The 17,596-nt window shown below is 43.6% G+C and overlaps 1 protein-coding gene across 2 annotated transcripts in view; it reads right to left on the bottom strand.

Annotated features, from left to right (window-relative positions):
- The window catches only part of ARHGEF9 (Cdc42 guanine nucleotide exchange factor 9), a 253,933-nt gene that overhangs the window by 192,332 nt on the left and 44,005 nt on the right, over positions 1–17,596 (bottom strand). For both annotated transcript variants that reach the window (XM_033137883.1, XM_033137884.1), the window contains exons 3-4: positions 10,509–10,656; positions 4,579–4,688 (exon numbers count right to left, since the gene is read on the bottom strand). In XM_033137883.1, the coding sequence (XP_032993774.1) occupies positions 4,579–4,688; positions 10,509–10,656 (258 nt within the window). The remainder of the gene's footprint in view (positions 1–4,578; positions 4,689–10,508; positions 10,657–17,596) is intronic.

Genomic DNA, 17,596 nt, shown 5'->3' on the forward strand with positions numbered 1-17,596 from the left:
ACTAAAAAGTCCCCAGTGTGGCAACCTTTCTCATAGGGGGAGATGGCTCCATTCGCTTGGTCATTTTGGTGGCCCTTTTCTGCTTTTTACTGGGTCAGTTTTATTCCAGTCAGTCCAAGGTGAGCAGGGGCAATCTCGCCCACCTCTGGCTGCTACTCCTGGTCATTAGCTAAGTGCCAAACTTTGGGTCTGCACATGTGACCATGTGGGACAGCAGAGTCCTGAGGAAACAGAGAGGACTGTTCTACTTCAGATTGCCTATGGGTGAAGTCATATTGCAATGCCCCTCCCGTATAAAAAGAAAACAGGAGAGAAACAGAAAAGCTCCAGCCCATTTTTATGTGTCATCTAGTCTTCTATTTGCAAGGAGTTTTCCACTTGAAGGGAGTTGTCAGGGACCAGGATTGACAGGGACCAGAAACAGTCTGATTTGTCCACCCCTAGTTGGATGCTTCCATCTCTCTTTGAGCTGGGCTTATGTTTGCAGAAAAGAAATCCCTTCATTATACAGGGCTTATCCAGCCTTAAGCTTCTGGCAACTCTGTCATGATGGCATTTACTTGCAGGTAGGTGCTATTGATTTTTAAATAGACCAATATTTGTGTGCTTGAGCAGCTACATTTTTGCTACCTTCCACGAAGATTCAATAGATATCCTTTACCAAGGCGAAGGGCTGCAAATCTTACTGCAGCATTACAAACCTTACAAGGAGCTCCACAATTAGCTGGTCCTGATTTACAGATATTATTTTGGGCTACTGGAGATGGATGGGACCATAAGTGCTCCCATCACCACGCCCAGGCTTACAAACCCCACTTGCCTCTTTTAACTTGGCAGACCTGATTTATAAACCCAATGGAAGATTTTTAGGAGGTGCTTTAAGAAGTGCTGTAATTCAACGTGCCTCAGCAGTCGGATGGAGAACAAGGCTCAAGAGGTATTTGAGTATGCATTTCAGACAGGACACTCTCATTTGAACTTCATATGGCAGAGGCACACAGTTGTCAGGGGTAGCAGTCTGAAAGCTAGCAAGTACCAACCAAAGATGTAATCATGCTGGGACAGACAGTATTAACAGCAGCTAGAGCTGCACCAGAGGGACCTGCTGCACAGCCTAAAAAGTGAGGTTAGAAGACTCAGTAGCTTGATGAGTCCCAACATTATGACTAAAATGGCCACCATATGGTAGGGGTGGGTGTTTATATGGAAATGCAGCCATATGAATGGGCTGTAGGGTGGAGTGCCAAGCCCAGCTTTTTTCCATGGTGTCAGCTGGGTTTCCCTTTGCAGTCTCCTTTCCTTTGGGCTGCAGCTTTATGGAAGGGCCTGGAGCATCAGCTTTGAATGCAGAAGGTCCCAGGTTCAATCCCCAGCATCTCCAGATGGGTCTAGAAAAGAACCCTGTCTGAAGTCCTGGACAGCTTCTGCCAGTCACATAGGAAGTTACCTGATTGGTCCACCTAGCTCAGACTGGCAGCTGCTCTCAATGGTTTTAGACAGGTGTCTGGCCCTACCTGAAGATGCTGGGCATTGACCCTGGAGCCTCCTGCATGTGAGGCAGATGCACTGCCACTGAGCTACAATATTAAGCTAGATGGACCAATGGCTGAAATCTGTGTTATCCACCAGAGAGTTAGTGTGGTGTAATGGTTAAGCAAGTTGGGCCAGGGTTCAAATCACCACTCAGCCATGAAGCTCCCTGGGTGACCTTGGGCCAGTCACTGTCTCTCAACCTAGCCTACCTTGCAGAGTTGTTATAAAGATGAGGCAGTTGCCTCCCTCTGCCTAATGGTAGAGCAAGCCCTGGTGCACAGCACACTTCCTCTTTTCAAGTCCCCACACATTTGCTTCAAACACCTGAACAGAGCTCTTATTTTTAAGCTTTTAAAAACGCTTTCAGATTCATTCAAGTGCATGGAATATTATCATAGATTTCCCAAGATTCATTTTAAAAGCATGTGAAATCTCTGCATTAAATTTTTTCTCCTATGGCTCGCAGTGCTGACAAAATGATGGAGATGGTAAATTAACATGTTAGCCATGAGAATGCACATCAACTCTAGGAACGGGTTTCATTATCACACAAGGGCAACGAAACAGTGGATATGGTAATTTATGGTTGGTGCGTTTTCTTCTCTTGAATGAATAGAGAATGTGATTTATTAAAGTTGGCTGACCAGAACTATGCATCAGATAGAGCCAGTTCCTGGAAATGGTAATGTTATAGTACAATATGATGCACTTGACAGCATCCCTGGATAGAGCTTGTATACTGTACAACAAGATGAGTTGTACACTGTCACATCCGCTCTCGGTGAACAACAGTGTCATTTTCTTTGTTTAGGCCTTTGCCAACACCGCAGGCAACTAGGAGTTGCTGCCCATGCCTACTCCACTTGTCAACCCCACCTGCCCACCGGACCCCCCTTGCCAACCCCCATTTTTACAGGGATATATTCTGTCTGTTTGTGAGGGTCCTATTGCAAAATGCAGGCAGCCATTTTAATCAAAGCCAAATGTAAACGGAATGACAAGATTCACCATTTCCCTCCACCTCTGTCCCCCAATTAAAGGGATTCTTCTCTATGGATTATATTTCAGCTGGCACAATAAATGAAGAAACAAGGATCAATTAAAGGTGGCAGCCTTGGCAGGGAGATAAAGAGGCTCCCAAAATCAAAAACCTTTTCCTGCAAGTCTTTCTTTCCCAAATGTTACAAGAACTGTCCAAGGTACAGCAAACTGTCTCATCAACAGCTGCAATCCCTTGAAAAGCATTTTCTTTCAAAATGTGTAAAAATAAAAAAATAAAAAATCATCACGCACAGTCAAGCCTAGTAATCTTTCCCATACAGCAAATGAGTACATACCGGTAATTAACATGTATAGCCTCTGCACACACTTCTGAATTTTAGAACAGCGCCTATAAGGTTCCTCTGCAATATACTTGGGATGGGTGAATATGTCAGTATCTCACCACTGCCCTAAGGGACACCAGGCATTTCATGGAAGTATGCAAATATTTCTCCTGACACAGGGACCCATCGCCTGCCCTTCTCCCACATTCTTCAGTTTACATTACTTCCTTTCTCTAGCATGTTCCTCCAGTAGGCATCATATCTCTTTCTCTCGGAATAGGGATTTCAAGGTCAAAACACTGAGTGGTAAACAAAAATACACGAGATAATAAAACCTTTTCGTAAACGCATTGGAAAGAGGGTGGTAATTCTGAAATGGAGAGGAGAGGCATGTGATCTCTTTCTCTTTTAAAAAAAGATTTGCTGCGTCCACAATTTACCCCCTATCCTAACTAGCAGCTCCTACAATAGCCCAAACTGCATTCCCTGTTCAATGATGCACCAAGGCTGAACTCTGGGGCTCTGAATCTGCATGCCACCCCAAAGTCTCAAGATGTGAGGTTCAGGAGACAGGCTCTAGGCTATTTTTCATGCCTCCTACCCCGCATTCCACATACAGAAGCCAAACGTACTAAAAAGTACAGCAGGTTACGTTCCGGGTCCCTGTTTGCATAAGCGAAAATCGTGTTACGTGGGGAGCAAGCACCCTCTAAATACCATTTAAGCACCTTCTCTGCCACTCTCTCCAATCCATACCAAAAATACTGTATCCAAAAATATCTGCAACTAGGATGGAGGCTTGGGGGCCAGCTGGAGGCTAGAGGAACATGGAAAATTGGTGGCTGCGGTTGCACTACTGCACGCATCAGCAGTTAGACGGGGAGGCTGAGCAACATAAACAAAGTCCCACTGCCCCTCTAGTCTCTTCAGGGCTTACACCACTCTCACTGACATCCTCTTCAGGCTCAGAGGAGGGTCTCTTTTGGGATCCACAAGTACTCTCCAGCTCTCGCCCACCATTTCCAGGTTTGAATTCAATTATTTAGTTATTTACCTGTGATGCACATATACACGGTCACGCACAAGTTGACCGCACATAAGTTGGTGGACACCTGTACCATCACCCAGAATCTACCATCTCACTTTGTCTGACATTTGGCCTTACGCTGTCAGGAGAGACCAGGCAATTCTTATCAACATACACATTTCCACAACCTGGTCTGCAAGCCCTAGACTACAACATGTGCACAGAAGTTCAAAATTCAACCAAGGTGTGGAACAGCCCTGCAAATTAACTGTAGATGAGAAAAGCACTTTGTAAAGAAACCAGTTGCATAGACATGCTGCTGAGATCATTTCCATTCTATTGCTACAAAGGATAAGGAAAAAGCAGATCAAAGCCACAAACATATTGAAAATTACTTCGTTTTTCCATCTGCAAAAACTAAGGCTGCCAAAGGAAGAATACTCCAACAGTAATATCCAACAGAAATGGGGGAGTTTAATGTGCTAGTTTTTACTGAGTCACAAAATAATTCAGTGACTAATTGCTAAGAATAATAACGCTTTAAAACAACAAGAATGTGCTGCTGCTGAAGCAAATTATATTTACGCAAGTCATACAGAGCCATCTTCTTTATCTTCTTTTCAAAGCTAGCTATGCAGCAGATAAATGTTGCTGTCGACGCAGTCAGACACACATTTTCAGATGGTGACTTACTTTATTGAGTAGCAACTGCTCCCCTCCAGGCTTGAGAGGTCTCCATCTACGCCTGCCATTCTTCCCAGCACGATGCACCTCCAAGGTTTTTGAGCCCAGATCACTCTCAGCTGCTAGGACAAGTTTCAACAAAAAGTGGGATGAAATAAAAACATATTTGGAAAAGAAGATTTCTTTTTCTTCGCAAAATTGTTTCTCCCCAGTTCTCGAGTTCTAAATCTTTTGAATCCCCTAGAGGGAATTTGGGCATGCCAACATCTACTCATTGGGCAAGGAAGAATATCACAGAAAGTTTGAGCAAACCTAGGTTCGAATCCCCCTCAGCTCTGGAGCCCACTGCATGGCCTTGGGTCAGGTATCACTTTCAGTCTAACCTACCTTGAGGGGTGATTGTGAGGATAAAATTGGGATGGAGAGAAAACAACATACAAGGAGAGGCAGGATGAAAATTTAGTAAATATTTAATAAGTAATTATGCAGAGGGAAAGAAAAGCTCAGAACTATACAGAACTATTAAAACTCTGCTGATAACTTTCTGCTTGAAACTAGGTTGAGAACCCCTCATGGAGGGAAGAATCTATTAAGACAAAATCTATTCTGGAGAGGGACCCGTAACAAGAGAAACAGAAAGTGACAACTGGGTCCACGAAGCCATGGCAGACTAAAATATTTGCAATTGTGCACTCCCTGGACAGAGAAATTGGGGCTCCCTGACCCTTCCTGTCCAAGCCCTCACGATGTGACATATTCAGATAGCCACCAATCAAGAAGTCATCTTCCTTAAATTTCTCGAAAAGAGAAACGGTGTGTACTAAAAACTTCCACTGGTGGGAGTTTGGACCATAGATAGAAGCAATAGTTAAGGATTTTTATCCCAATTCCCCCTTTAAGAATATGCAATGTCTCTCAGGATCTCTCTTGATCTGAGTGACCCTTATTAGGAAGGAGGCATCACATTGGGCATCCCAGGAGCTGAGAAATGCTCCCAGTGAGTCAGCAAGCATGTCCCCCTAGAATGAAGGTGTGTTTCCTACAAGCAGATTATGTTCGGGCAGAATTTCCAAAAGTTTTCAGAAACTCCATATCTCTTTATGGGATTACCTAGTCCCCACACATTCCATGACATAAAAATCACACACCCCTTATTCCTCTCCCCCTCAGACTTTTGTTTTGAAAAGTAACCTGTCATTCCATTTATACAAAGTTCCCTCTTTGGTCCACAAAAAGAAACCTATTTCCTTTCTGGGTCGTCAATAGGTTTTTTTGTGTGTGTACTACCGGTACAGTATTGTGTTGTTGTGGTGCCTTAAAGATTCATATTGTCCCCATTTTTCTGAGCTGCAATATATTCTTTGTTGCGATTTTGCTCTAGTCGTCAGGCCCTAGAAGGCACATTAAGTTACCATTCTCTAGTGAGGGAGTAATGCTCCCCTGGTATTTTGTCCTTATTTTAAAGAAGGTTAACCTGCTCTGTTCCCCTGCTCAGATCTCTCTTGGTTGCTCATTATCTCTATATCTTCCTCTTGAATAATTATGGCTTTATCAAGGCCTCGTAGAAGAATTAGAGTATATCTCAAGGATGATATTCTGTCAATTATTTTATCTTGTGACTGATTAGGTAAAGCTAAGAAAGAGTTTAGAAATCTCATATGCTCCACAGAAAGAGTCTCTAGAATCATTTTCTACATAGGGTAGGTGCTGCTTTCTGCAATGGTGATTTACATTTTTGTGATAATCACAAATTCAGGGTTCCTCCAAACCAGTAAGATGAACAATTTCATTATCATTTTGCTTAGGTCTCCTAATCCTCATGGAAAAGGGGTGTACAAATAGGGTTTCCAAAGAATATGATCATTCCCCGATTCCAGAATTTATGACTTTTTACCATATACTCCTTTCGCCATCTGCCATTTCTGAAATGTCACCACAGAGAGTGCATGATGGCAGTCATAAAAGAGGTTCTCTATGCCTATTATGTCACCAATATTAAGAATCCCTGGGATTAATTCATCTACTTAATGCAGAAAGTGAATTTTACATTGTAAGAACCAAGCAATGCTTTTAAAAAAACAACGAAGAGCTTTCTTTTCCCCAACCATCTCTGTTGCCATCTTGACCGGAAGTCAGATCACTCTCACTAATAACAAACACAACTAGTGAGTGTGCAATCAAAAATGCCTATCATATTCGCCGGATTAGTTTCCATTCTGGACATGGGATAAAAAAGTGAACACTGGCAATTTATGCTCCAGTTTCCACAGAAATTATCCAATCTCCTTACCATTGGCATGCTGGCCTGGGGCTACTGGGAGTTCCAAGTCCAACAACATCTGGAGTGCAATGAACTAGCCACCCCTGACCTGCAGGAACTCTCTAAAATAAATTGCAGAGATGGGGCATGCAGTCTCTTGCTGCTTTCTGTTCCGTCAGTTCACTGCATGACCAGTGTGCACTTGCCCTCCTGTGCATTGGTGTGCCACATCAAAGAACCTTGGATACAACCAGGTATATAGGCATGCTATTCAAGATGGCTTTTTTAAAAGCAGTACTTTTAAAACTGTGTACTTGCAAGGGGTGGGAGGGAAAATACCTACATAGGAACAAAGAATGCTAGCACAAGTGGTGCATGGAGGGTGCTTTCAACAATATTAGGGGTAAACAATGGAGGGTTCTCTAATGCAGAGATGGAGAATGTGTGGCCCTCCAGATGTTGTTGGACTCCAACTCCCGTCAGTCACAGCCAGCACAGCCAGCCAAGATGATGACAGGTGTAAATCCAGCAACACCTGGAGAGCAACAAGCTTCCCCACTCCCTGTGCTCTTATGCAACAGCGTTCCACTACAGAAACAAGAATAGATTGTTCAAAAGTCCAAAATCTGGGGGAGAACACAGATGAGAATTCTGGAAGCATTCCTACTGAGGAATCAAAGTTTCTAAAATTAAAAGGTATGATTTAAATTAAGCCAAGAATTAAGCTCCCCCTAGCTAGTGCTGTAAGAAGAGCAACCTTTGAGATTTCCAGAGAGGCACGGCTGCCTTTTGATAGGGTGCAAAGCCACATCCTCCTTTTTCGCACTGTTCTCGCTTGGAAGTGACACACAATGGGAAGCAGAGGCTGCAGAGAAGCGCAGAGACCACGTGCAAGTCCACAGCTGCTGCTTAGGCAGGCTCCTGAGTCAGTAGGCTGCACGTGGCTTCAGCACATCACAAACTGCACATGTGGGGGTTTGTGTGTTCATTCCCTCCCTCCCTTGGGCTTGTCATCGCTTTAAGGGAGAAGAGTGCCTACCAAAAGCAGCTGGATTTGGGATGAATTCCTCAATAAAGTTCAGTCTGTATTTTGCTAAATCTCCTCCACTACACCAGACAATATAGGTGCACCCCATATTTATCTGGGAATGTGCAGCACTGTAATGCAGCCTCTCCTAACCTGGTGCCATCCAGATGCTTTGGACTACAACTCCCATGGCCCCTGAGCACTAGAGCTGATGGGAGCTGTAGTCCAAAACTTGGGGAAGGCTGCAATAGATCTATGACCCAAAACAAGAGGATCCGGCGATGGGTGGATGGGAAAGGGAAGAGCAGTGGGGTTGAATTGGTAAAACATAGTTCAAATCTTTGTTCAGGAACTCAGCTCACTAATTAGTAAAATTCATTAATAGACTGAAATGAAGTCATTCAATGAGATTAATTCATTAAGGATTATTTGTATCAACTCGAGGCAGCGTTCATGGTTCATTACACACACACACGCATTATCCTCACAACAACTCAGCAATGTAGGTTAGGCTGAAAAAGAGAGGGAGAGAAAACACAACTGGCTCACCCAGTCATGCTGAGCAGGAATTACAATGCAAGTCTCCATAGCCCTACCCTGAAACTTAAAATCAATACAGTGCAATGGCACAACAAGGCATAATTGAGATGCAGGCTGTAAACCTGGGGTGGGGAACCTGTGGCCTTGTTGAACTCACTGAACTAAAACTCCCAGTGGTGGCTGGGGCTGGTGGGAATTGGAGACCCACAACATCTGAAGGCAGCGTATGTTGAAGAAACAAATAAAAGATGGACAGTGGATAGCACAGCATTTACAAACCATTGCACAATGCATTTTTTTCTGAATTCCAAGGGGAGGGACCCATCATTCAACATCCTCACAGTCATCACTTTTTAATATGCAAAAGGGTCCAGAACCACCCACCTTCAGAGAAGCAGCTCCCCAATGTTTCTGATAGCATGCCTGATTGGGAGGAGGGAAGCAACTCAAACAGAGACACAATCTGCAGCTTTCCTCTAAAAAGTGGGGAATTCTTCTACTCTGTATTGGGAGGGACTGAATGATGCAAACAAACCCATTGCAGAGATATGGAGGAATTTAGCCTTACTTGGAGTTAGCTACTTAGAAAGGAATGGAGCCAAAGCAGATAATCATGAAGAGATGAAGTGTGGTAATTATGCTGTATCTGCAGTAGGAATGATGATAATCCAAGCATGTCTGATACACAGACTTCAGTGGAAGCTGATGAAAGGAGGCAGGCCCAGAGCAGTGACTCATACAGAGATGCAGCAAACAACATTCTCTAGAGTATAAGGGCTCGTCCACACTCTCACTTGTGCTGTGTCTAGAAACATGAATATGAGTGGTTTTCCATTTGACCCACACTTTCTAGCCACAGGTCTGAGTAGTTTTCTCATTGCCCTGCTCCTTTCCAAGAGAAAATCCGCTCTTTAAGTGTTAGATCAGAACAAATGACAATCAAGGGAAAAATCCAAATTGCCGTTTGCTCCAAATGAACACTAAAGAGTGGGTTTTCCCCATGGGAAAACAGCAGAACAAGAGAAACTGTAGATAAGCCCTAAGAGTGGTTAATTTTGCTGCATCAGGAGTTAATGAATGACCCAATCACAACCAATGGATAGACACAGAATTACTTGCTTCCAGCAGAAATCAATTGAAGAGGAAAACAAGAGTAGTGATTCATGCAGAGAAAGTGGGACTTCCTCTATGGATGGGAGCTTTGGGCTCACAACAGTCTTTAATGAATCCATTTCTGAGTTTAGGAATCAATGGGATGGGGCATTACACTTAGACCAGGGAAGACCTAAATTCAAATCCCCTTTCAGCTATGAAGTCCATTCACATACTTTCCAACTAGCCTACCTTATACAGCTGTTCTGAGTGGGGAAATGGGGAGGGGGAGGGAGATGGAAAGTAAGACCCATATTTTCAAGCATTATGTTCCATTTTGAAACATCAAGTGTCAGAGCTTCAACCTCAGGGGCATGACTGGAAGAGATTGAGCCTTTGTACCTCCACCAAGACTTAGCTCCAAAGATGATCAAAGGAGCATAAGAGGAGTCTGACTGGATTAAGCCAGTCTTCACCAACTTGCCTTCCAATGTTTCAGACTATGGCTCACACAGCTGGGGCTGAAGGGAATTACAGTCCAAAACATCTGGAGGGCACTGTGGTGGTGAAGCCTGGATGAGACGGAAGGCCCATCCCATTCAACATTCCCTTTCTCATGGTGATAAACTCAGGTGCCCCCGAGAAGCCTAGAAATGCAATGTAAAGATGATAGCCCTCAGCTGCTGTTGCTCCCATCAGCTGGTATTCAGTGCCTTGCTGCCTCTGAAACCAGAGATGGTATATATCACTATAATGGCTTGTAACTTCACTGTGAATTTGTCAAAACCTCCTCTAAAGCTAGCAGCCACTCCCTGTCTGTTGGCAGTGAATAACTGAATGTTGTGTGAAGAACTGTCTATCAATTTATTTAGATGACCCAAAGAAGAAGGGAAAATGTGCTCTAATGCACTTTCTCTCCACTGTGCACAATTTCACAGAACTCTATACACACCCATTGCAACCTCGCCTTTCAGAGCAAAGAACTTTGCTTCAAAACAGTCCACGCAAAACATTACTTACCACCAGTGCTCAACAGCAACTTCCGCTGTCGGCCGAGCTGATCCAGCCCCATTGGGGTACTTTGGGAGAGTGGCACAGACTGGCATCTATCCAAGAGGAGTTTGAAAGGTGGAGATTCTGGTGATGGATGAGTTGGGTGGGACAGTGGCTGGGAAGGGGAGGAAAGCAAAACAAACGGGAGTTAAATTATTTCCCCCAAAATTGCAGGAGTATTAAGAAGGCATCAAGATGCAGGTATAAGAACACAAGGGGAGCCCTGCTGGATCAGGCAAAGGCCGATCTGGTCCAGCATCCTGTTGTCATAGTGGACAACCAGATGCCTCTTTTGGGAAGCCCACAAGAGTGCAACAGTGCACTCCCCAGTTGCAATTCCCAGCAACTGGTACCTGAAAGCATACAGCCTCTGATAGTACAGCATACAGAACGTGGCAGATGTAGCACAGCCATTATGTCTAGCAGTCATTGAAATCCTTATCCTCCATTAATTTGTCCAATCCTTTTTAAAAGCCATTCAAGTTGCTGGCCATCAGGATCTTCTCGTGGGAGTGACTTCTATGCACTGTGAGCTTTTCACTACATTTCACAAGGCTGTCTAGGGAACTGCCCAGAGAACACTCACAGGAGAACTGAAGCCAACTTGATGTACATTGCGATGTACATCTTTGCTGCATCCCCACATGACATCCCGTGTGTACACTTTAAAATGCAGTATGTTCCTCTGCTCTGTCAGAACCTAGCTACATTCAAAAATACTGTAAGGTGCTCTCCTCTCACATATACATTTATGTTACATTGTGTTATATTTGCAGGGCCAGTTCAAGACATGTTATTGCCTGAGGCAAAGCAGTCAATAGTACCCAAGCTCTGCAAGTCAAGATCCACAGTCTCCAAGTCAAGAGAAGTTACCGTACTCTGGTACCTGAGACAGGAAAATCGCACAAGCACCTTTTTTACTGTCAGGGAAAACATACTTTTCCCTGACAGTAAAAAGTAAAAAATAAATAAACTAAATAACTACCCATTTGTCTAATAGTAAGGCCAGATAAACAGTATCAAAAACAGGAGATCACACAGAAGATGCATACACAAAAACAACCTTGATACAAATAGGGATGGGTGGATAGATATATAGATTTTGGTCTGTCTCGGTTCCTTACTCTTCCAACAAACCTACTTCCTCCAATGATCAAACTTTCTACAATAAGGAAAGTGACAGGAGAATGCATTGGGAAATGTGAGATAACAGTTTCTTTGGCACAACATCATATAACCTCTTCACAAAGAACTCAGGATAAGCACTTATAAAATAGCCAACATCATCTAATCTTCCTGCAAACAAATAAAAATGCTCAATAAGCATGGGAAGCCTGATTTCTGCTTAGTGCTTCTATTTATTTCACCACCACCTCTCTGTGTCTATCAGGCTGCATCCAGACCCAAGAGGCATAGTCAAGACGCTGCCGCCTCTAAGCTTTATGCCCCTTTAAGGCTCCACTCCTCATTACAGCAGGCATAAGCTCTTACCTTCCTGGCTCCCCCCCCCAAGTTCCTTAGAAACAATTGAAGCCTTTTAAAAACCTCTTAGATCCAAACCTCTCAAAGTAAGAATGCAGAAAGCAAAACTTCATTTCCATTATAAAAGCAGCACTGAACCAGCATTCAGGGTTCTGCACGTGTCTTCCTCCCTTTTCAACTGACTCTTCTTTCTCAAGCTTGCCCATCATGCCTACCACAGAAAGCAGTGGGCCTCATAGGGGCAATTGCTGCAAAAGATGATTGACGGCATAATTGCATTATCTACTCTCGTGAGGAACAAGTTATTTAAAACAAAATTTCTATTGATTGAGAGAAACAAGAGACTCCACTGAATGAATGATCCCTCCCTTTGGTCAGTCTGGGGAAAGCGAATACATATTACACTTGTAAACCACATGCCCTCCTAGAAGCTCAATTCAGTATACAAGGGGAATTGCCCCTCTTTTACCCACAAAACAATTCTGAAGGTAGCTTAGGGTGGCCTGAAGGTTACTCAATGAGAGATGCAGCTGGGTGGGACTTTGAGCCAAGTCCAACACAGTATCTCTACATCTGAACATTGTGTGACCCACCCAACCAAGAACAAGTCACCAGCCCACCATGAACTCAGTAATCTTCCTTCCCTCCTCTTGCCTTGGACTGCATGAACAGCAGGGGAGAAGGGTCACCCAATGTCTGAAAAACCACAGGAGACTGCCACCATGTTGGTGGGCTACAGATTGCAGATGCCATTATGCAATTCTCTGTAAAAAGCTTTGAAGACCTATAATAATCGTTTTAGAAAGACCAAACCTCCAAAATCAAACAGAACAAAAGGAAAGCCAGCCTTTGTTGAAATTCAGAAGTGGTTTATTAACCACAAATCATTCATACCCTTAGAATAGCTTCTCTACCTATTTTTATTCACCAGTTCTTGTCATTTTTCCAATACAGTGGGCTGACGTGAGGTTTAATGACTAAAAATTCTGTTATGGCCAACTGTTGCTGCCAATATACTATTACATTAAAGAAAACACAAATACAGAGGAGTAGATTGATGCAGTGCTAACTAATCAATCCTAAAGCCTGTATCTGAGCCTCCTCCGCTGTCAATCAATGCCACTGTTCAGGCACGGTAAATAATGTGGGAGTCAGGAACTTTGCGGAAATTTCAGAGAACAGCAGCAAATGGTTAAGCGCCTTATTTGTATGCACTGGGAGTTGGGCAGAGGAGATGTGATTGGAAGCCAAAGCAACAGCCACGGCAGGATCCACATTCAAGGTCATTGCACCAAACATGCTACTCTTCCTGGGATTTCAAACTTGGAGAAAATGCCTTGCTAAGAAGCAAAACCAGCTGGAATCTGCCGATGCTAAATGTTTAGCATGATCTGTTAATTTCTTATCACAGTGATTGCAATCAGATTACACAGCATTCCTTATTATCAAACAGGCTCTGCGAGCAAGAAATGATGTATAAGATTGAATGCTCAGTGGTGTCTGTAAGAATAAAATGAGAAGTGTTTCTTCAGGGTGGATCTGAACTTTAAACATGAAACTAGATATCAGCAAACACGTTGATTTCAGGTTCACTCAGTTTCTCATTTTTCCAATTTTAAGTCTAGTTCTTCACAGTCCCACATCAGTCTGTGATTCTTTTATTTTTAAAGTCCTTGTGAAAATGCACCAGGATTAGTGTGACTGTCTCCTAATACATACATTTATGATTTTGCTGAACACAAACATATCTGCAGAGCAATTTTGCCTAATATGCTTTAGTTCTGTATAATATTTCCATTTTTCTGCACACTTCACCCTAGTACAAAGCTTTCCAAACTTTTCATGATGGTGACACACCTTTTAGACATGCATCATTTTGCAACACAGTAAGTCAGTTCTGCTAGGAAACTGGAGGTTAAACTAACCCCTTTCCTGCCCCGGGAGGAGTTTTGGGGAGCAACAGTAATGTGTTGCAACATACAGTTTGGAAAGCTCTGCCCTAGTACCTCAAATGAGCAGTGAGCTTTACATGCCCTGAAATTCTTCTCCAGCACAGATCAGATCTGAGCCAGACTCTATCTCATATTTTATTTCAATATTTAAAAAAATTATATCTCACCCAACTGATTGGGAAAATTGTACTTCCAAGATCCCTAAAAACAAAAATCCTCATTTGACCAGCAGCCTGTAGAGGGCAGTAAAAGATTACAGTACAATGAAAAAAGCTGCCTGTATTTTTTTAACTTTATTTAACTATGAGAGATATAGATGCATTAGATTGAAAGCTCAGTGACAGTAAAAATAATTCTTTACATATACCTGATTTTATGTGAGAGCCTTTCCCCAGCATTCTTTGCATCAAGTTGTTGGAACCCATTTCCTCAGCCCTGGGCAAACCTGCCACTGGAAAGCTTAATGTTGCCATACGATCATGGAATCTAGAGTTGGAAGGGGCCCCAAGGATCATCTAGTCCAACCCACTACAATCACAGCTAAAGAATCCCTGACAGATGGCCATCTGATTTCTCTTTAGAAAACTCCAGGGAAGGAGAGCCGACCATCTTCCTTACAAAGCAATAGCAGAATCTTTAAAATGTTTAAAATGTTGAATATTTAAGGATGGCTTGAGGCTCAATGGAGCAGGATAGAGAGGGTCAGTGTCAAAACACAACTGAGTGTAATGATCCCCATAGTGTTGTTCGGCTTGAACTTGCAAGCTCTGACGTAGGAGGAGGGGGAAACAGAGGAGGGGGCTGAACGGTGGGAACCTGGGCTGGAGAAGGGAGAGCTGCTCCTTCCACCCCAACGTCACTCACTTTAGAAGGGGGTGTAGAGGACTCTCCCCTCAGGGGAAGCAGAGGAGGGGTTTGATAAGCTGAGTGGGGGCTCAGCCTTGCCACCTAGAACTAGGTGCTACCTTTGCAGATGGGACCCAGACCCACTCTGAAGGTGTGCATTCAACAGCCTCAACATTCCCATAAGGTGAGAGAGTCTCATGAGTGAGCACCCCAGATCCTGCCTTCAAATGCTGCCAAGAGGTGCAGGAAAACTTGTTGGGATAACTTCATAACTTCCATACATTTCTGAACTTCTTGCCCTGCTCTTGAACTCCTGCATTGGGACTCCTGAGCACTGCGTCTGCTGCCGAACCTCTACAACTCCTTGCCTGAATAAGTATATCTTCCTTACGTACGAATAAAAGTTGTCTGTCTGCATGTGTTGGACAAGACACCAAACTGCACAATTTAGTTCCAAACTAGGTGACATTTTAATTTTCTGAATGTAATTAACCTGCTTTATTTTAAAAGTTTTAATTGCAGCTGTGCATGTATGGAAGAAATCAGGACTGTGCCGCATGGATAATTAACCCTTTTCCCCCCTTTCCTCCACTTGCCTGTGGTCTTGATGACATACCCACATCCACACCAGAAAGCATGAGTGGGAGATTCCCACTCAAGGCTAAAATGAAGCTTATGGGCAGATAATTTTCATCTGGACTAGAGTAGGAGGGCAAACTCTTTTTCAAAACTCTCCCACACACCACAAGCCTGATCCTGATGTTTCCCCCTCCCTGAAAGCTGCAGATTAAACTTCAAAGTGAAGCCCATTGATTTCACTCACACCAATAAAGTAAGATGTTCTTTGGCTCTTAGAGCACACCGCACTGCAATTGCCTTGCCAAATGAGCACAGGGTTGGGAGGAGAACTATCTACAGCACCAGGTCATTCTGTGCCACCACATTCCTTCTTTGTACTGGCACCCTCCCTCTCACATCAGAGAAGCAGCTGTAGGAATGCAGACTAGACCAGGGTCATTGCTAGGAACTGAAAAGAAATAGTGGGAGAATCTGTCAGTTTCCTTTTCTCCCAGTTTCTCATTTTTCTAATATTAAGTTCAGTTTGCCACATCAGTCTGCAATTTTTTAAAAAAGTCATTGTGAAATTTAAGTAGCGTTTTAGTGTGAAATTCTCATGATGTACACATTTTTGTATGCAATGCTACCTACTACACACATTTTTGTAAAGCATAAAGGTAAAGGTAAAGGTAAAGGTAAAGGGACTCCTGACCATTAGGTCCAGTCGCAGATGACTCTGGGGTTGTGGTGCTCATCTCGCTTTATTGGCCGAGGGAGCGGGCGTACAGCTTCCGGGTCATGTCGCCAGCATGACAAAGCCGCTTCTGGTGAACCAGAGCAGCGCATGGAAACGCCGTTTACCTTCCCGCTGGAGCGGTACCTATTTATCTACTTGCACTTTGACGTGCTTTCGAAGTGCTGGGTTGGCAGGAGCCGTGACTGAACAACGGGAGCTCACCCCGTCGCGGGGATTCGAACTGCTGACCTTCCGATCGGCAAGCCCAAATGGCTCAGTGGTGTAGACCAGAGCACCACCCTTGCAAAGCATATTTCCCCTAATATTTATATTTGCCTTAACATAATGCACATATGTATGTTGTTTCCACTAAATGTACACCTTTTAAAGCACACTTTACCCTAAGCATGCATATTTTTGCACTGATTACTTGTCCAGGGAACTGCCAGATTTGGAGAAAATGTGAAGTTCAAATGATAGCTATGCTTCAGTTTGTGTATTTTTTCAGAAAGTGCAAATTAGGTAGGTTTACTTTTCAATGTGAACTGAACCAGATTTCTCACCCATCCCTAAAGTCAAGGCAGTGCAGATGCACCGGCAGAGCCAGTCTGGTGTGTTTGCTCCATAGCAACCTCCTCGCTGCCTTACCCCTCCCCATCTACCTCTGGGTTAGAAGCAACAGCAGTGTGACCAACTAGAAATCTGGTGCATGGAAGCAACCCATTATGCTGTCTGCTACTGATTATTGGTAATTTATTTTATTTTATTTTATTTGTTTGTTTGCTTATTACATTTCTATTCCACCTTTTTTTCTTATTCTACAGAGCTCAGTGTGGTAGACACAGCTTTTCCTCTCCCCATTTTATCCTCACAGTATGTCTGTGAGGTAGGATAGGGCAGGGGTCAGCAACCTTTTTCAGCCATGAGCCGGTCCACCGTCCCTCAGACCATGTGCCGGACCAGACTATGTGGGGGGGGGGGGAATTAACGAATTCCTATGCCCCACAAATAACTCAAGAGATGCATTTTAAATAAAAGGACACATTCCACTCATGGAAAAACACGCTGATTCCCGGACCGTCTGTGGGCCGGATTGAGAGGGTGATTGGGCCGCATTCGGCCTGCGGGCCTTAGTTTGCCTACCCCTGGGCTAGGCTAAGAGACAGTGATTGACCCAAGCTCACCCAGTGAGCTTCACAGCTGAGTGGGGGCTAGAACGCTTGTCTCCCAGGTTATAGTCCAGCACTATAACCACTACACCACATTGGGTCCTAAAATGTGGGTCAAATCTACACAAATCTGGGTCATCTCTTGTCTTTTTTAAGGGATGTGTTTCCTCTTTTTTATGCAAGCCTTCATAAAACAATACTTCTACGATTTGTCATAGCAGTTTCCCATTATGTCTAAATGGGGAAAGTGTGGTTTAAGATCATGAAACAGCAACTTGCAATCCTTACTTCAGATACTAATAGGAAACTATG

This window comes from Lacerta agilis, chromosome Z, assembly GCF_009819535.1.
Source record: "Lacerta agilis isolate rLacAgi1 chromosome Z, rLacAgi1.pri, whole genome shotgun sequence".
Classification (NCBI taxonomy): domain Eukaryota; kingdom Metazoa; phylum Chordata; class Lepidosauria; order Squamata; family Lacertidae; genus Lacerta; species Lacerta agilis.